The sequence below is a fragment of the Alosa alosa genome, chromosome 2 (assembly GCF_017589495.1).
Source record: "Alosa alosa isolate M-15738 ecotype Scorff River chromosome 2, AALO_Geno_1.1, whole genome shotgun sequence".
NCBI classification, from domain to species: Eukaryota; Metazoa; Chordata; class Actinopteri; order Clupeiformes; family Clupeidae; genus Alosa; species Alosa alosa.
In genome coordinates this window covers 29421761-29442384 of record NC_063190.1, presented here as the reverse complement: position 1 = coordinate 29442384, position 20624 = coordinate 29421761, and the positions used below count along the sequence as shown (strand labels likewise).

The following is a 20624-nucleotide window of genomic DNA, read 5'->3' as shown; positions in this document are numbered from 1 at the left end:
TCAACAGCAAAGAAATAAACATATAGTTTTATAATGCAAGAGGGAGACAACAGAGAGAAGGGACTTCACTAGAGGTCAAGAAAAGAAGAGAGTTGTGGGGTCTTCCCAAGTATATTTCCCAAGTCTTTATAAATACACTGCAGGTGACCCTTCACATTTAAAGATCATTTACCATAGGCTCTCCTTTAGGCTCTCCCTTTCTTTCTCTCTGGAATAAGATGTTTCGGTCAAAATTAAACAAAGCATCCACACACACACACTCACACATGTTAAATGTTAACTATATACAACATTTTGTTGTAAATTAAATTCCTTTCTGTCAATGCTAACGTGTCATCATACAGATGCAATCTAAAAACAGAGCAAACATAGCCTAGTCTCTACTCTGTCAACAGGCAGTGCGTCTGTTTGTAGTCTGTCTTGTTTATGTGTTTATCTCATCATTTGTGGTATTTATTTGGTGCATGCCTTCTCATGGGCACAGATCAATCACTCATCAGCCAATCACTGTAATCAATCACTGCCTGTGCAAGAATTGACAACCATAGCAACAGAGCCTCTATCTTATCTTGTGAGCTAGTCAGCAGATTTTTTTGAACAGCTTTTAAGAAAGAACTGTTAGTCCAAAAAATGAAAGTGTGACTTGGAGCACTCAGTAACATAAGAAGCTTTGTGAGTAAAGGCCAAGGTTGTAAAAATTGAGGTAAAACTAAAACTATTGAGGTAAGCTTTTGTTTTTTGCAGTGACTTGAATGAGATAAGACATTGAATGAGACATTGTTTCGCTCGTATGGGACATTATTCAGAACTAGCTTGCATATACATTATGTGTGTGTGAGAGGATGTTTTTCAATGGTGTATATAAGTGCATTTTACTAATGTGTGTGTGAGAGCATTTCAATAGTGTATGTAAAAGGTTTCACCAGTGTTTATGAGAGGTTTTCAGTTGTGTATGTAATCTTATCATTTCTCAGTTGTTTGTGTGAAAGCTTTTCATTGGTATGTGAGTGAGGTTTTCACTGTAGTGTGTGAATGAGTTTGGTTTTACATGTGTATATGCAAGCTAGTTCTGAATAATGTCCCAAATGGCCCCTCATAGTTTCTGTCTTAATACACACACACACACACACACACACAAACACATTTACAGGTCATCCCCATTATACATGTCCCTCCCATGCAGTAAATGTTTTCATGCAGTCAGTGCGTGGTATATGGCTGGATTGGATATATTTGGTTCCCCTCAATGTTGACTCTATAGCTGCGGCCTTGCTGGGACATGACATGCAAAAGGACCCTAGTTAATATATAGAAATGGTTACACAATACACATCTATGTTCTTTTCTAAGAGGCACAGTAAAAGGCATAATAAAGAGTGATTTAGCCAAGCAGGGTTATTTCCCCTCACAGTTGGCTCTGAGGAATTTGTTCTGTTTGACTAGGGGAACAGCATGAGATGCCAGTACAGAAGACTCAGTGGACTCACTCTCATTCTCTCCACAAACCGGTTTAATGAGTCAAAGGTGATGGCCTGCAGCCAGGTGGCAAAGCATGGCACTCAGGCTGTCTGCGCCGTGCCCAGCCCTGGAGACAGCCTCACAGCCTTGCAGACACTCGGGGGGGATTTTGCATTTGTCACGCACAAGGGGCAAGGATCCAGAACAGACAGACTGTGCTCTCTAACCAGCACAAGAGACAGGTGACCCGTTAAAAAGGCTATCCACAATGTTTTACAACCATAGTACTGTAATGCAGATAGTGGGCTGAACGCTTATCTCACAGGGTCTGTTCAGGTTAATGTGTGTAGGTGACATGTGTGTCATGTGTCAGGATATTTGAGTAGACGTGTTGTTCGTTGGATGGAAACAAATTAGCCTGGTTAATGTCAATTAAGATTGAGGGTCGGTCTGGAAAGCCTTCATTCACCAGCAGTGAAAATTAAACTTAAATTGTTGCATTAAACTCTTACCAAATTGTTTCAAAGTGCAGAAATCAAATATTTCTTGTGAACAAAGGTTTTGAATACAGTTGCTTACTCAATTCCAAGGAAAATACACATTCATATCTGTTTAATGCTGTCGCCATCAGTCCATGCTGAATCTACCATTGTGATTGGTTTCTAGGTTTTTGGAAAACTGGAAAAGGGTGTCGATGGCCTCCTTGCCAGACCTGTGGTGTGTTACCTGTGAAAACTACGGAGGTTAGCATTTTACTAACATGGTATGATGCATCGTTCAGCTAACCAACATCAAAATTATGACTGTTTCTCCAAAACCGTCATACTAACAGTACTTTGTAAGTTTAAACCATGATCGTTTTCAGACTTCAGTAGTCAGGACCAAGGTAGTTAATGATGTATAGTAGCTCGTGGACCGGCACACCTGCAAATAACAGAGACTTTATGATGGACTACATTTAATACGTTTTATCTGTGAATTATCTGTTTTTTTTATTCCTGGGTTATAACGTTGACCCATTGGTTCACACAGGCTGACCTTGTAAATCAATGACTGCTTTGAAACTTTTAAACACGTCTAAATCAGATGTACAGATGAAACAGTTGTATCCTCTATAGCTGGTAACCCTCTATTCACTCTTGTATGCCTCAGCTCTGTGGCGGTGTTGACGCTGATGGTACGGTGTGCAGCATATGACAGTTACTTGTCACTTTGTCCAAGAGGTTCGAATCCAGGTTGAAGTAGAGATTTTGACTACAAGATTTTCACCATTGTTTCCCTATAATTCTATCTATTGTGCAGACCATGTACAACCTCTGGCAAAAGCTAGATGTACCGCAAACGGTACAAAACATGACCGCCGCTCAGTCCTGTACATTCTCTCCGCAAAAATAAATCACGCTTGTCAATTTGTTTCCATCCCCACTCTTGCAACTTTTGTGTATGGAAATGAGTGTGTGCATAGTGTGTTAAATTAGCCATGAGTGTGCATAGGGGGGTTAAATTAGCACTAAGACTGCCTTCTTTCACCTCCGCAACATTGCCCGCTTCTGACCCTTCCTCTGTTAGTGATGCACAGACCTTGGGTTTGAGAAAGGCGCTATATAAAATAAACGTATTATTGTTATTAGCCAATTGCTTTTTGCCTAGTTATTAAATGAGCTTTTAGTTATACTTTCCACTTTGCTTACCATTTAAATTAGGTTCATATGATTTTGCATGGCTTTCAATAGCATTGCAATGGACATCACAATACCTTTGTTTATTATTTTATTTGTTTACAGTAGTTTAATACACGTTTCTTGAAAAATAAACAACACTTCAGTTGAGCATAAGTTTTTAGGTGTTTCTGACCCTGGTGAGAGTAATGCCTGTGTTCAAACAAGGTTCCCAAGCTTCCAAAAAAACAGATTACAATACATTCATACAAAAACATCTCGTTCATACGGGGTAAACTGATCAGAGTAAGACACACTCTTCAAAAGGGTACATACAAGACAGTGGTCTACCCACCTGACTATGTGACTTCATTAAGGATCGAATACCATGAGTAACACCAGACTGTCTTGCTTTTGTGATGTTATTTATTGTTCATCATAAACTGGAAAGATGGTGAAATGTATCCATTTTTCTTGGTGGCTCTGTTACTATTGGACATATAGCTTCTAGCATGTCTGGGCTGAGGGTGAGTCTAAAGCGTAAGTGTGTGGCTGTATACTTGACAATAGCAGAAGATACAGCAGTGTAGGCTTTCATTCAGAACTTAAGACACTTCCTCCAAAAACTTCATTAACACCGTTTTTCTCTCAGATGTTCAATGTAAATCTCCTCACAATTCCAACATGCTGTGCTTGACAGGAGACTCTTGAGAGCAAGGCATTTACTTAGGGTCATCTGGAGCCGCGATCTTTTCCAACGTGGGCTCCATGCCCCAGATCTCACGGGCATACTGGGCAATGGTGCGGTCACTGGAGAACTTGCCACTGCCAGCGATGTTATAGATCGCCTTCTTGGTCCATTCCTTGGAGTTCTACAGAGAGTCATGGTAGGGACAGCAAAAAAACATGAGAAATTAAAATATACAGACAGAGAGAGAGAGACAGAGAGAAAGAGAGAGAGAGAGAGAGAGAGAGAGGAATACAATCTCACACTAACCTTGTAGAGAGCACTGACTTTTTCCTGACATTTGATGTAGTCTTCATAGTCAGCAAACACCTTAAATCTGTGCAGTAAATAAACATGGGACTGATCAGATACTGATAAGATAAGATAAGATAAGATAAGGCTTTATTGATCCCACAGCTGGGAAATTTACTTGTCACAACAGCCCAGTAGTATTTAAATAGAGAGTAAGAAAGTTGTATACAGTATGCCCAGCATACAAGCACACCTAAAAAACAAAAAAACACACAGTGATTGAACACGCCTTAGGGTTTCACCAATAGTGAACCAATATATATGGTGAATAAAAAAGCTTCACATCACATGTACAGTGGAAAATGCACATATTAAACTAAATTATACTGGGTAATCTAACTGGATACAATTGGCAAAGGGAATCATCTATTAAGGTAATCTTGTGTGTGTGTGCATGTGTGTGCACCCTTAAAATCAGATCCCAGGATTGTGAGTTAGGTTACAATGTGTAAAAATGTTTCTGTCTATCTACTGGATCATTGGATTAATTAATTTAACTGGATGCAAAATAAATCATCCATAAACGTAATCAGGTGTGTGTACAGGGCTAGGGCAGTGGGTTGAACATGTGTGCATTTGTATATGTGTGTGTGTGTGTGTGTGTGTGTGTGTGTGTGTGTATTTAAAAGTACTTGAAATCATACCCACAGATTCTGAGTACTGTAGGTTACAATGCGTCCAGTTTGTTTGGCTCAGTACCTGTCATTGTGCATCAGTAGGGTGACAATGTCCTTGAAGAGATCAGGCTGCTTGGGGCTGAAGAAACCACCGGCGATCTGGTCAATGGCTTGTTTCAGTTCTGGGAGGCGGTTGTAGTAGTCATAGGCATTGTAACTGTATGGAACAATAACGACACTTTAGCAGCTAATCAATTTCTTCATGAAAGCCCATCTACTGTACCTTCAGTGTTATTGCTGATTCAAGGCAATACGAAATGTGACCACCAGATGGCAGCACTACTGCTGTGGGAGCTGCAGGAACACTCATTTAAACCAGCAGCTAGTAATTCTGACCACCGCGCAAACAAAGCAGCGGTCATATAGGTTTAGTGTTTCGTTTTTTTTCTTTCGGATTTTATTTATTTATTTATTTATTTATTTTTTCTTCAGTCGTTTTGTGTCAATGATTCCCAGGACACTGAAAGACCGGGCTGCATGAAACTTGGTGGGCATGTAGCCCCACAAGGATGAAACAGAACCATTGATTTTCGTTTTGATCCGTCGCCCACCTACCGCACCAGGCCCCCCGACACAGTTTTCGACACAGCAGGCCGGACACAGTTTTCTGTGTATATCTTGAGAACCATGGGGCCTAGGATGACCAACTTTTTTTAGTTTGTTGGTCTCTCAAGGGGCCATGTCAACCCATCCCAAATCTACTTATTTGAGGTATAGCGCCACCTAGTTAAAAATGAAAAGGAAAAAAACAAGGCGTTGTGATCGCAAGTATCTTTGGCTGACAGGTTCAAAACTGTACAAAATGTTGAAATGTAAGATCATTATGACCCCCTGAATGCACGCCAAGTTTCGTGGAATTCCGTTCATGGGGGGCCATATCAGCTACACAATCGCACACACACACATACACACACAGGCCACACACGCGCGCGCACACACACACACACACACACATACATTCACACATAAACACACACAGGCATGCATGTGCACACACAGAGACACACACACAAATGCAGGCAAGCAGGCACACACACAAATACAGATAAACACACACACACACACCATTACCCCCCCCCACACACACACACACACACACTCACAAGCGATTACACACACACACAGAAGCACACATATACACAAAAACAAACACACACTATGCACACACTCATTTACATACACAAAAGTTGCAAGAGTAGGAGATGGACACAAATTGAAAAGCGTGATTTAATTTTTTATGGAGAGAATGTGCAGGACTGAGCGGTGATCATATTGTGACCCACTTTGCGGTACATCTAGTTTTGAAATCTATAGGCTAATCTAACTACTGAAAAGGCACGACCACCAACAGCATAGAAGTCACTGATGAAAGGGTGCTAATTTGTGACTTTAGCTGAAATAGTTGGTGGTGATGTCAATCTGTAAACCTTTTTTTATATACATTTTTGTGGAGTTGTCTCACCCAGACCATGTCATGAAAATTGATTTAAAGAACATAGCGACGCTTATATATATACTAACAATAACTTAAAAAGTGGCAAGTTGTTGCATATGTAAGGGATAATGTATAGAACGCCGGTCATTATCGGGAAATAGGTCCCGACAGGGCGAACCGGACTCCGGCGCGCAGTGGAGGGGTCTTGTTCCGCCCTGAAGGGACCTATTTCCCGATAATGACCGGCGTTCTATACATTCTCCCGCTTATAACAGGGCTACTTGCCAAAACTAAACAATAAACTCCCCACTATATGACTCTTTAGCCTACATAGACTATAGCCTATTTGTTACCATTTCATCGTGGCTTTTGCTGAGAAACAAATAGTTGCAACAACACACAATGAACTTGAATCAAACGTTCTTTAGAACACAGCTGATCAACCGTCTGCTTTCACTTTTGAATGAAGTTCCAGTACTTGTGGAATGATATGAAAGACGTGAATTAGAAGCACAAAACCCATTTTCCTTGACAGCGGTCTGTTATACAGTACATAGCAACGGTCTGTTATAGAGAAATATCAGACCACTGAACATTGGGAAGGCCCATTCAAGTGAACGGAGCATTCTGCAGCACTATGAAGAGCCGTGTAAGTAAGGGATAATGGACGACACGGTGGTCTGTTCACAGAAGTTAATGCACGGAACATGTTACTTTGTTCTGAACGTCTGCATTTTACAGCTCGGATGCAACGTGACAGTTCATTTAAACTTCATAACGAGTTCGGCTAATTAATATACAAGTGTGATACGTCCAACAAAATGGATCTACTTCATAGGTGTGCAAATAACATACGGTTAATGGTCGTTCTAAATTACGTAGGACAATGGGAAATTCAACCAAGCAGTGGAATAATAATGTATATTTAACAGATGGAATGTTCTAGTGAATAACGCGCAGGTGTACTGCGTTCTCTGTAGCATATGGGCTTCTGTATTTCCAACTCACCCCGTCTTGTCCATCGCTTCCACTTCGTCAACTCTCATGCCAAAGATGAAGATGTTGTCCATGCCAGCCTCCTCTGCCATCTCTACGTTGGCGCCATCCATAGTGCCAATGGTGAGGGCACCGTTCAGCATGAACTTCATGTTGCCGGTGCCAGATGCCTCTGTGCCCGCAGTGGAGATCTGCTCTGAGAGGTCGGCGGCAGGAACGGCTGGAGGGAAAGGAGAACAGTGAACAATTTTGAAGGTGCTCTTTCGCTCACAACGTTACTCATGCAGGTGCTCTGTGAGTCAGATCCGCTCCATAGAACTTCATGGGTTCTTTCTTGGCCCATGCTAACAAACAAACAAACAAACAAACAGGCAATATTTGAAACTATTATTTTTAACTATGTAGTGTTCATATACTGTAAGTTGCTTTGGAGAAAAGCGGCAAATACCATGACCATAACACATAAGGGTGAAAACATAACCTTCTTGACAATAAATAACATAGTCATAGTCATAGTCAAGTTTATTTATATAGCACAATTTAAAAAAATAAATAAATAAATAACAGAGCCATGTACCTTTCTCAGCAAGAGTGACTCTGTAGTTCTCCAGGAAGATGACCTTCAGGCGGTCGCCCACAACAGGGTCATGATTGACTATCTCACCAATAGCAGTGATGAGACGGATGATCATCTTAGCGGTGTGGTAGCCAGGTGCAGCCTGACACAAGCAAAGAAAATAGAACTGGTTAGACACTATAGCACGTGTTCAGGTGTAGTGGGACACCCTCCAGGTCTCCCAGGGCTCCCTTGAAAAAGAGATGTAAGATCTCAATGGGACTCACAAGGTATAATAAAGGATAAATAAAAAATAAAATATTTATTGGCACCCCTAGTAAAGTTGGCTAAAAAAGCTGGTATAAAATATAACCGTGTGGTATTTATCTTAATCTCACAATGAGAAGAAATTACCTCCATGCTCAGTGCAAATAGATAGATAGATAGATAGATACTTTATTGATCCCCAGGGGAAATTCAAGAAATGTAACCTCTGTGCTAATAGATTATTTACAAGGCATGCCAGGAAAAAGCCTTTTCTGTCATTTAATTACACATGTAAATTATTGGAGTTATTGAATCTTGAATGCTACAGGGACATTGCCTGAATTGTGTTCTACTGTCAGATGAAATGAAAATGACTATATACAGCCTAATGAGATGGTGGAGGGTCTGTGATATTGTGGGGCTGTTATTCCAAAGGTCATTGGAACCTCAACTCCAAGATAAAGAAAAATATAAGTGGGTGAAACACATGTCCAAATCAACACAAACATGGTTTACAAAATGAAGTTTCTGCCATGGCCATTTCAGTCTCTCTGAACTCCATAGAAAAACAGCGGCAAAGAGAAAAATGCACAAGTGAGGACCTAGGAACGATCTGGAGAGATTTTGTACAGAGGAATGGCCTCAAACCCCCTGCTTTAGGTGGGGATCGCATTGGCCAGCGGCAAATGGCAAGCGTATCGTAGCACTCAGACTATATAATAAGTTCTATCTCGTTACTAAGTAACATAAACGGTTTACGTTAACTGACAATTGAATACACTCGCGATGGCATATGTCATACATACAGTGTGTATGTATTTCTTTATTAGATATCTTTGTTTCTCACAACAAAGTTGCTTCCCTTCAAGGTTGGATTTTTCCTCATTGTTTTCATTGTAAGACCAAGGAAAATTGTCAACAGTTCATTCTTTTGCTAATTCTTTTCACTCAAGTTTACCAGGGGTGCCAATAAATGCGGAGTGTGTTGTATGTTTTGTTAAATGTAACTAATATAAAAAACTTATATCTCACTAATATGTCAAAATGTGCTTAACAAAAACAAGACAAAACAGGAGTTTTTCTATCTAAACTATTGAGAGACTCTCCATCTATTTTTTTGTTCAATTATGGTGGCAGTTTTTTCATCACACAATAAGTATTATTTTTTATACTTTTTTATACAACTGAAGTTCAAGAAAATAAATCTAGCAAAAGGCTGGTAAATTACTAGAATTCAACTGCAATGTCACATAAAATTACAATATGCTGAGAGCTAAAGGCAAAGTGTCTTTTCAAAATTATTTTTCACATGAATGTTTCAATTCATTCCATTTCACGACTATCTATTTTGTCAGTCTACTCCTGTGAAACAAGCAAAAGTTAGGTAGAGCACCTTTCCGCCGATCATGATAGTTCTGGGTGTCCATTGCTTATTGGGCTCTTTCTTGATACCTTTGGAGGATATCAGTAATAATCAATCAATAATCAAGGCTGTTCATTAATCATTAGAGATCAGTAATAATCAATCAATAATCAAGGCTGTTCATTAATCATTAGCATCAGACTAAACACTCAATGCTTGGTTAGATGAAGATGAATGGATTGCTCACGGTTGTAGAAGGTAATGATGTGCAGGCAGTTCAACAGCTGTCTCTTGTACTCGTGGATTCTCTTGACTTGGATGTCAAACATGGAGTTAGGATTGATCTTCACCTTGTAGTGCTCCTCGAGGTGTGCGGCAAACTTCATCTTGTTCTCCTACGAGGGTGACAAAGAGGTGTGGTGCTTTATTAATCTATTTACTAGAACTTACTGACTGGTAATTACATCCAAACTCACCTGAGAACATGAGAATTCCTGAGGACCTTTACCTGTTTGACTTTGGCAACGTCACGGATGAATGCCTCATCATTGATAAATTTCTCAAGTTTTCTCAACTGGTCAAGATCACGGATGTATTCCTCTCCAATTCTCTGACGTTCACAAACCAAACAAATATTACTATACAGCATTTCCTCCAACAAAAATAAACATTATTTTAAAAATGAGACCCTCACCTCTGCAATGACTTCCGCAAGAGAAGGGTTACACATGACCAGCCAGCGGCGGGGAGTGATGCCATTGGTCTTGTTCTGGAACTTTTTGGGATCCATCTCATAGAAGTCCTTAAACCTGAGCAGATGGCACCAACATTACCAACATTAAAGACTTTTCTCCACCATCATCAGTGTCCTCATGACTAGGGTTGGGTGCTGAACTTGGTACTTTTTAATGGTGTGTGTGTGTGTAATGATATAATGGGTGTAATGGTGTGTGTGTGTGCATTTATTTGTGTGTGTGTGTGTGTGTGTCTGTGTGTGTGTGTGTGTGTTTGCACATACACAGATGCTTTGATGATGTCAGAGTGAATGCGGGCCACTCCATTGACTGCATGGGACCCGACGATACACAAGTGAGCCATATTTACTCTCTTCTGACCTCCTTCCTCAATCAGAGACATACGCCTCAGGCGCTCAACGTCACCAGGGAACTTGGCTGCAACGCGCTGAAGAGTACAATGGAAATGTTGGAATCATTTCAACTGCTGTTGACTGCTCTTAAAGCTCTAGAAATATGGGCCTATTTCACATTCTGGACTTATAGGCCATATATAAGAAACTACTGTAAATTATATGTGAAGTCTTACACTACACCATGTTCTCCTCTTTGTTTTGGCTGTGTGCAGTAACACAGACTCACCTCCATATGGCGCCTGTTGATCTCATAGACGATCTCAAGGTGGCGAGGCAGCAGGTGTTGGAACAGATCAATGGGCCAGCGCTCCAGGGCCTCGGGCAGGACTGTATGATTAGTGTAGGCACATGTTTTCACACAGATCTCCCAGGCCTGACCAAATAAACATACACACACACACACACACACACACACACACACACACAGAACCAAATTTAACATCAAACATCAAACATCAAAATAATACTACAGCTGGAGGTACCTCCAAAAGTTCTCATCATAAATCAGGTCTAACACTGTGCTACAAGTCTTAAGCAGTTCTCACCTTCTCCCAGGACAACTTCTCCTCATCCACCAACACCCTTATCAGCTCGGGGATGGCGAGGGCTGGGTGAGTATCGTTCAGCTGGATGGCCACCTGCACATGGAGAGGCACAGGAGAGCATGAGAGAGTGCAGCACAGACTCAGAGCAGAGTTTGGTGCTCAGTCGACTTCAACAAATATGCACAGCTCGCTACTGTCTCTTAGGCTGATGAGTGGGAGCCAACTAATGAAGCTCATTGGTCAGCCATCCATCCACATAATACATTGTGGTAACACTTTATAATAACTACACACAATTCATCATTTATTAAGCCTTTGTTACTTATTAGTTAATGGTTTGTTCATCATTAGTAATTTCTCGTTCATACATAATTTATCATCAGTAAAGCATTTGTTCACACAATTATAAATGGTTTGTTCATAGTAAATAAGCCTATCCAAAAAATATGTTTGTAAGTACATGATTTATACTTAATAAGTAATGAAACAACCACTTATAATGAAATCATTTTCTTATTATAAACTAGTTGCAAACTATTACAAAATGCTTTGTTCATCATTTGTAAAGCATTGTTCCTATGGTAATTCTCATACATAAAGTGTTTGTACACACAGTTATAAATGGTTTGTTCATAGTAAATAAGCCTATATCTAAAATATGTTTATGAATTATTGTTAATACTTAATAAATTATGCAATATACACATGCCTTGCAACACATTTTCAAATGAGTTGTAAAGATTACATTCACATTCATTCATTTAGCAGACAAGCGACGTACACATGTCAATTAAATTGAAGGCCATTGACATAACAGTGAAAGCCGGGAATCAAACCCCCAACTTTTCAGGCTACTGCATGCTAGTCCAGCTCCTTATCCACTACACTACCTTGGCCCAGATAGAAACCACTATAACGACTTTCTGTTCTTCTACTACACACTGTTATTAAACATCTGTAAACTATTATTAAATGCTGTATTCTTCATTTGTAAAGAATTATTCCTACATTAATTCTCATCTGTAAATCATGTTTACACACAGTTAAAAATGGTTTGTTCATAGTAAACACACATATCTATATTATATTTTTGAATTGACTGTTGTAATACCACCGGGCAGAGGTAATGTAGTGGATAGGGAGCTGGGTTAACATGCAGCAACCCATAAAGTTGGGGGTTCAAACCCCGGCGTCCACCAATGTGGCCTTGCCCTTTAATTTCATTGACATGTGTAAGTCGCTTTGGGTGAAAGTGTCGGCTAAATGAATAAATGCAAGTGTAAACTTTATAACTCATTTGTAAATGTGTTACAAAGGCATAAAAATCCTCACTTTAGATGAGCTCACAAAATATCATTAACTAACCACTTGTAACTCCTGAGTTAATTATAATTATAGTATTAGGAAGTGGTTTATAAAATACGTATCCTCACCCTAACTAATCATTAGTGCATGTGTATGTAACAACTGTTAAATAATGGAAATATTACTTAATCAAAAACATATTGCATCATTTATTAAGTATTAACAATAATGTATAAACATATTTAAGATATAGGCTTATTTACTATGAACAAACTATTTATAACTGTGTGAACAAATGTTTTACTGATGATAAATTAGAAATTACTAATGATGAACAAACCATTAACTAATAAGTAACAAAGGCTTAATAAATGATGAATTGTGTTTAGTTATTATAAAGTGTTACCTAAATGGTTTATTATGTAACTTTGTTTACATGAATGACAGAACACATGACAGAACAATGGTTCTACATGGTAACAAAGGACATTTAAATGCATGTATGCACAAATACATATATTACACACACACACAGACACACATAACAATAGCTGTGATTGTCATCTATTTCAAAAACACCAGGGCAGAGAAAGTTGCTACTACTACGGTCAGTGAGTAATCTTGTGAAAAAAATAAAAAAATATATAATGTCCGGAACACTGCTTTAGACTCCCATATTTAATGAACAAAGGCAACGTTTCGACCCTGCTGGGTCTTCTTCAGGCAAATGGTGAGTGAGTAATCTTACCTTTTTAGGCAGCTCAGCGAAGTCAGTGCGCACAATATCCCTAGAGCCAAACTTGGAGGTCTTGAAACGGCGAATAATGTCCTGCAGGGTGGCAGACACCACAAAATACTCCTGCTTCAGACGCAGCTCCTTCCCTTCAAAGAACTGGAACAGGACAGACATGTGTGACATTATTTAAAATGCTACAACGACATCTTGTCTGTGTATAGAGAGAGAGAGAGAGAGAGAGAGAGAGAGAGAGAGAGAGAGAGAGAGAGTGTGTGTGCAAGCATGACAAGTCTTACGTTGTCATTTGGGTACAGGACACGGGAGATATTCTCTGCCACATTTCTGTCCAACACAGCCTGAATGTAACCACCAACATTGACTATTCAATACAAAAGCAAACAATATCACATGTCAGTTTACAGCACAATAGACCATAAATATACAGTATATATACTGTATGGATTATCTGCAAGCCCCCTTTTCATGCACTAAACATTTCAGAAATACACTGGACAGGCTATGACAGAATTATTGAGCTATATGTAAGGGATTTCCCACAGTGGATGATCAACAACCAAGCCGGGTCGGGTGTTGTGTGGCCTATCCGTTTGCATAATGTGTGATTCATGGACCCTGAAATATGCAATTGAAGATGCCATGCAGTAATCTCACTAAAAAGCAGTGAAATTAACTATATGCAGAGTCCAGTCCAGTACAATAATAATAATAATAATAATAATAATAATAATAATAATTTAACAACACTAATTTTAATAATGCATTACATTGTTATCCATAACCATACCAGTCATGTTCACTTTAAATAATAATAATAATCTGATTAACCTAGGTCTAGCCTCATCAGGACACAACTGCTGCTCTAAGAGTGCCGACAGAAAGGGAATATTAGCACATCCAGACAGATAGAGCTGTCATGACTCTCTCATCCTCCCCTTCATAAACATTACACACTGCCTTTCTGGGGAGCTCTTTATTCTTCACCAAACAGCCAAAACTCCTTAAATCACATATTTCAGAATGTTCAGAGGTATATCAACAACTCTGAAGTCAATTCTAGTTTGTAAGCCACCCATTTAGCAATTTGATTAGTTTCCAACCTGTGAGAGTCAGACAGGCAGCTCTATTCTGACTGGCCGTTTGAGAGGTCTTACTACTGAGATGAATATTGCAAGGTACCTTATTGTCCTCTCAACATGCGCTGAAGCAGAACAACACAGCACACTCCACACTTTCAGCCGGCTTACACATGCAGCCAACCGCATGCCCCACAAAGCTGGGTTATGCTGGGCTCAGAAATGAATATGGATCAGCATCCTTAGGATCAGCTATGGGACAGCATAGCACAAATATTAAGAAAATGAAGTTAGTTTAAATTCAAAATGAATAAGAGACATTCACATGTGTGTGCACACACACACACACACATTGATCTGACACAGAAAATACATGCCAGTCACAGAAATCTGGGATTAACACATGTGTTTGTTTAAATAACATGTCTGCATAGATATTAACTCACAGTCTTTCAGGTTGAAATCACAGGGAGCCTTGGCAGACCAGAGACGCATGGTGTTCACAATATTGTTCCTGTATCCTGGTACAGGGGTGTCGTATGGCAAGGCCAACACCACCTGTCAGTAGGGCAGAAGAGAACGGGTCTTAATCCTCTTATTACTACACTCCCACATGCCCTTCAACAGTCATTCTGTAAATGTGCATTTATAATGAGGATGCCATGTTCATGCTTTCGTGACTTCACCTGGGTGTCGACCCATTTCACACCATCAGGGGTGTGCTCTGTCCTGCCAAAGAAGTGCACAGGCCTCATGTATTCTGGACGAGCTTTCTCCCAAGGGTTGCCATAACGAAGCCAGTCATCGGCCTCCTCAACCTATCAGTTATGGGATGGATGAGCCAATCATGGTTCAAACCAGCAGTACAAAACGGCACGTTGTAGAAAGTCGATCACAACTTACCTGCCAGCCATTATGAATTTTCTGGTTGAAAATTCCAAACTCATAACGGATACCATAGCCATAAGCAGCCAAACCCAGGGACGCCATGGAGTCAAGGAAGCAAGCTGAAAATAGACGAGGCAGTAAAAACCACATCAGTGGAAGCACTCACACTCTTGTGTGTAAAATAGGGTAACCAAAATGAACTACTGTAAACAGCAATTATCAGTTTACACTTCTCACCCCTTTGCTTTGCATAAAGAACTCAACTTACCTGCCAGTCTACCCAAGCCACCGTTTCCAAGACCAGCATCCTCCTCCAATTCCTGCAGCTCCTCCATCTCCAAACCAAGCTGTAAAAACAATTTCAGAGTTCTCATGAAAGCCCTCTACCCCCTGGCCAGTGGCCACTGTTACATCATTTGACGACAGGAGACATATTGGGGATGCTCACCTGGTACATGGCCTCATCACAAGCATTCTCCAGTGCAAGGTTCACCATGGTGTTCTGCAGTGTGCGGCCCATGTAGAACTCCAGGGAGATGTAGTAGACACGCTAATGGGGATGAGGAAAGAGGAGAAAGAATTTCATGAGGCCTCACACACCATCACTACCACACAACATCAGCAGTCCACCCCCCCCCCCCCCTGTGTGCACTGTGCAACATGCAAAAGTAACTGTCAGGCATTGAGTTTCCTAATTAGGTAATTCAACTGAACCATGTGGACATTTTAGCTTATTTCATATCCTCAGATATGAATTACATTTAGTGATAACTAACTCTGTTTACGACATAAATTCAAAATTATGTATTGTATTAGTGTAAATAGGTTTGCACGTGCCTGTCTTGGTCCAGTTATTTTTAGTGATAACTACAAAGCAGCTAACTTTAGAATAAAAACAATTACCTATTGAGGATATTTCTACATTAGTTTCCTGAAAAACATGATAAATTGCATATAGGATTTATCTATTTATATTATATACAAGGATACAAGGATACAAGGAAGTTTATTGTCACATGCATATAGTTACTGGAAGTAAGAAATGCAGTGAAATTATGTCTGGTGTCAGCCTATTTGTGCATTAATGGGGGGGGCGGGGTAAAAAGTGCAGTAGAAGAGGGGTTTAGTAGATTAAGTGGCAAGGGCTGCATAAAAAGGTGGGGGGAGGATTGGGATTGGGTGGGGGGCACCAACAAGGAGCACCCAAGAGCAACAGGGGCAAGGAAAAACTCCCTTACCAAGGAAGAAACCTTGGGCAGATCCACGGCTCAAGGGGCTAACCCAACTGCAAGGGGTCTTGGTGTGTGTGTTGGGGGGATGACAGGGGAGATGGGATAGTGTGCTGTGTATGTGGGGAGAGGGCAGTGTGCAATATGTGTGTTGGAGAAGCTTCCTCATGAGACAATGTGCTGTGTATTGGGGGGCAGTGTGCTGTAAGTATGTTTGGGGATGTGTGTTGGAGAAGCTTCCTGATGAAATAATGTGCTGTGTATGTATGTAGGGGGCAGGGACAAGGGACTTACTATTGCAAGCAGAGTACTGTATGTAATGTATGTGAGTGATGACAGTGAAGATGTGTGTGGTGGGAGGGGAGTGTAGCAGTGACTGTGTGTATGTGTGTGTGTGTGGGTAGGTGGGGGCAGTGTGCTGTAAGTATGTAGAGGATGTGTGTTGGAGAAGATCCTGAAGACAATGTGCTGTGTATGTGGGGGGGGGGGCAGTGTGCAGCAAGTATGTAGAGGAGGCTTACTGTAGCAAGCAGTGTGCTGTATGTATGTGAAGTGATGACAGTGATGATGTAAGTGTGTGTGTTGGGGATGGGGGTGGGGGGGGGGGGGGGGGGCAGAAAGGCTAGGCAATCAAGGACATGGGTAGATGGAGGAGAAATCAAAAAAATAAATAAAAAAAAGTGTGCAAAAAGTTGGAGAAAGTCAGATGTGTGTGTGTGTGTGTGTGTGTGTGTGTGTGTGTTTTGGCGTGTGATGAAATAAGAAAATAAATAAAAAAGGTCTGTAGCATAGGGAGAGGGATGTAAAAGTGCTAAAAGTCTTGTAGGTGTGTGTGGGTGTGTGTGTGTATGTGGGGGGGGGGGTCATGAGTGCTGAGGAGTGAATGAGTGCAAAGTCAGTATAGTGTAAGTTCAGAGTTGGGAAATGTTTGAGAGTGCTGAGGAGTGAATGTGTGCAAAGTCAGTATAGTGTGAGTTCAGAGTTCGGATGGCCTGGGGATAAAAACTTCTCCTGAGTCTCTCAGTTCTGGCTTTGTGACTACATAGGCGTCTTCTTGATTTCAGCGGTAGGAATAATCCATTGTTAGGATGAGAAAAGTCCTTCAGAATCTTTTATCTTTTGGGCTCTTAGGAGTACTCTTCTGGTGTGTGTGTGTGTGTGTGTGTGTGTGTGTGTGTGTGTGTGTGTTTTGACGTGTGATGAAATAAGAAAATAAATAAAAAAGGTCTGTAGCATAGGGAGAGGGATGTAAAAAGTGCTAAAAGTCTTGTAGGTGTGTGTGTGGTGTGTGTGTGTGTGTGTGTGTGGGGTCATGAGTGCTGAGGAGTGAATGAGTGCAAAGTCAGTATACCAATGGTGCACAGTATATGTGTACTGCAAACATATCTGAGCATGTTTCTTATTGTGAAAGTAAAAAGAGAAAGTCCCTCAGGGACACAAGAAATTGACTGTGAGGAGTTTGTTTGTATGCCATGGGATAGCAACCCTGTAATATCCTGCCAGCTCACACTTCCTGCTCCTACATCTGATTTATTACTTTATTAGAGACAAAAACACCCCCCTGTGACAGACAGAAGGCCACAATCATTTTCAATGATATCGCTCCCCGTCTCAAACACAAGGCCATCTCTGTGTCTGTCTACTTGCTACATTATCAGCCTCAAGGGAATTCATCCCGAGGGCTCGGGTGAGTGGACCAGCTCACGGGAGGGAGGACCACGCTCCTGAACTCCCAGTCTACAGCCACATGCAATGACTGTCAAGGGAATATCTAGGCTTAGCAATGGTGTCTATTATAAGTCTCTTCAGACAGAGGGAGCCCGAGACGTGAATCTTTGACATTTCGAGTTTTCTCGACGTCGGTGTTTGAGACTGCAGGAACAGAGAGAGAGAGGGGGAGAGGAAGGTCAGAGGTATTACATAACAGTGGCATTTTGACTGGAGTAAAAATAACCCCACTGGGGGTCACTCACAAAGGTTACATAGACGATGATTAGAACTCTGCAGTGACTATGAAATGATGCACATGATAAATTATGATATATGAGATATGAAATCTAAAATGTTCAAGACCAATTTTTTGCCAAAAAGTACATTTTCCATGAGAGATTTCATGGTTTTATGACTTACGGCGATTGTGCTAATTATCATTTATGACATTGTAGAACAGCTTACTCATGCAAGGAAATAAAAAATCTCTGTGTGCAGCACATATATTATATAAATATCATATATGGCAGCACACTGTGACAAGCATTCAGTAACTATTTATCTGTCATCTTGTGCATGTCATCTGCAAGGCCTTACCAAATGCTGTTTGAAACTTTGCTATGTAGCATATTAGTGAACCAGCTGAGTAAACTAACACAGCTGGTAAACTATACTATGTTGGTAACTGTATCACATTGAAATCAACAAAGCTATTTAGTACAAGCCATGCTTGGATTTTCAATGTCCAAGAAGATGAAAAGCTCAGAGGGATTCTGATGTACATCTACAGGATCTACAGGAAATATTTGCTATTTGAGGAAGTAAATATTAAGTTGATGTGCTAAAAAAATAGCCTTGGCTTAACCACAGATTTTGATCATTCGTGCTGTATGTGATCTTTGGGTGAAATGCTAAAAACATACAGGCAGGTTCCTTGTTCCAAATGGCTGAATACAGCTGACATTGCAGTTAAGTCTGATGACCTGACATCTGTTTCATGGTAAATGACTGCTCAACCTTGATACGAGTATAGTTTTCAACCATGACCTTTTTTTGAGGGTCATAACCTTCTTCCTAGAGGATCTTTGGCATAGTTCCAGGCCCCTCGATTACAGTTGCACACTGACTCAAAATGCTATTCCCACAAATAAAGTCGACACATGACTTCTGAATGGTTGAGGCTAAACCCTAAGATACAGTGGTTGTATAGGCCTACTGCATTGGATTGGATCATAGGAAATTTGGGAAAATGGTCATGGGACCAACATCTTGAGATTGTTTAAAAGTAGTTGCTTTGTTCTCAAGAACTATATCTAGGAAGTGTTCACTTTAAGCAATGCATTTATAAATAAGTCATGCTTCACAAGTCTGGAGGGATATATGAAAAGGGCATGGGTCATAGGCAGGCTTGTGGCATTTCAGAGGCCAGCTTTCATCTGCAGTTAGCCTACCAGACATCAATTTCTGGATTTCTAAAGCTAGAATATATGTATACAAATTGATGTTATGAACATTTCACTTTACTACATGGAGCACTGTGAAGTCCACAATAATGGGGGTAATAGATTGTCCACCACTACAATTCTTAGTCAAACTCTTCTTTTCTGACATGATTTCAGGAATTAAATACTCTTTCTTAATTGATGACTTACTTTGGGGTCTTTCTCGTAATAGTGCTGCTGGGTTCTGATCCATCTGCCAACCAGATGATCGCGCACGGTGTTGGCGAGAGCAAAATAATAGTCCCGCTTTGTGGCAACAATTCTGTCTTTGACCAGCGTGAAGTGAAGGTGGCGGTTGAAGTTGGTTTTGAGGTCTGTGACGTTCTCAACTCCAGCGAGGCCACGCACCGAAATCTGCTTTTTCCGGTCGTGATCTGACAGCGGTTTCGACATCTTGGAAGGCTAATGTAAACACGGACCACAGGCAAACACAGAGATCAGGACACCTCAACTGTAGCCTACTGAAGCTAGTTGGTACCCAACCGACACTGTCAAGACAGTTGACTTTATTAGTCTACCGACTTCATTAATATTAAGAAGAAGGCGGGGTAGGAAAAAGGCAGCCAATCGTAGTTGTAATATTGCAACAATAAAAATGTGGACTAAAGTGCTATAATTAAATAACCTACATTTTCTCTCTCTCTAACATAGGCTACAAACGAAACGGACACAATAAAAATCAAAAAACATTTTTAGAAAAATGTTGATTTAACAATATTTCTGCTCTTTAAGAATGATCAATGATAGACAGGATAACATGTTTGATAGATTTTTTGACAGGTGGTTTTAAAAATGTGAATTTGCTCACTTTTATTCATGTTAGATTTTTCATTTGAATTAAGCCTATATACCTCCGTCGTCAATGGTTCCGGTTTGTCTGATTGTAGCCTATGTAGGATTACGCAAAAGTACCGGCCCGATGTTCATGAAAGTTGGAAACGTGGAAAGGTGTAGCATGGGCCAACAAAGAACCCTTTTGGAGTGGATCACGGGTCTTATGCACGAATTCAGTTTTG

General features: G+C 40.5%; 1 protein-coding gene across 1 annotated transcript; it reads right to left on the bottom strand.

Moving 5' to 3' along the window:
• Window positions 1–3211: 3211 nt before the first annotated feature.
• On the bottom strand, window positions 3212–20099 carry pygma (phosphorylase, glycogen, muscle A). Its single transcript, XM_048237648.1, has 20 exons — window positions 19759–20099; window positions 15616–15717; window positions 15436–15514; window positions 15183–15286; window positions 14966–15097; window positions 14726–14837; window positions 13482–13564; window positions 13198–13341; window positions 11145–11237; window positions 10826–10972; window positions 10468–10631; window positions 10144–10258; window positions 9958–10059; window positions 9697–9844; window positions 9480–9538; window positions 7841–7982; window positions 7276–7483; window positions 4855–4989; window positions 4114–4180; window positions 3212–3988 (listed from the first exon to the last, which is right to left on the bottom strand). Exons 1-20 carry the CDS (start codon window positions 19999–20001, stop codon window positions 3839–3841), a joined length of 2529 nt encoding a protein of 842 aa, XP_048093605.1. The 5' UTR covers window positions 20002–20099; the 3' UTR covers window positions 3212–3838.
• Window positions 20100–20624: the final 525 nt, after the last annotated feature.

Bases quoted from the DNA above. Each gene is read 5' to 3' on its own strand.
- pygma (XM_048237648.1), bottom strand. From the start codon at position 20,001: ATGTCGAAACCGCTGTCAGATCACGACCGGAAAAAGCAGATTTCGGTG. The intron at 13,565-14,725 runs GTGAGTTAATAT...TGTATTGAATAG, and splicing joins TGATTTCAACCTGAAAGACT to TCAATGTTGGTGGTTACATT. The intron at 4,990-7,275 runs GTGAGTTGGAAA...TGTTCCATACAG, and splicing joins GAAGCGATGGACAAGACGGG to TTACAATGCCTATGACTACT.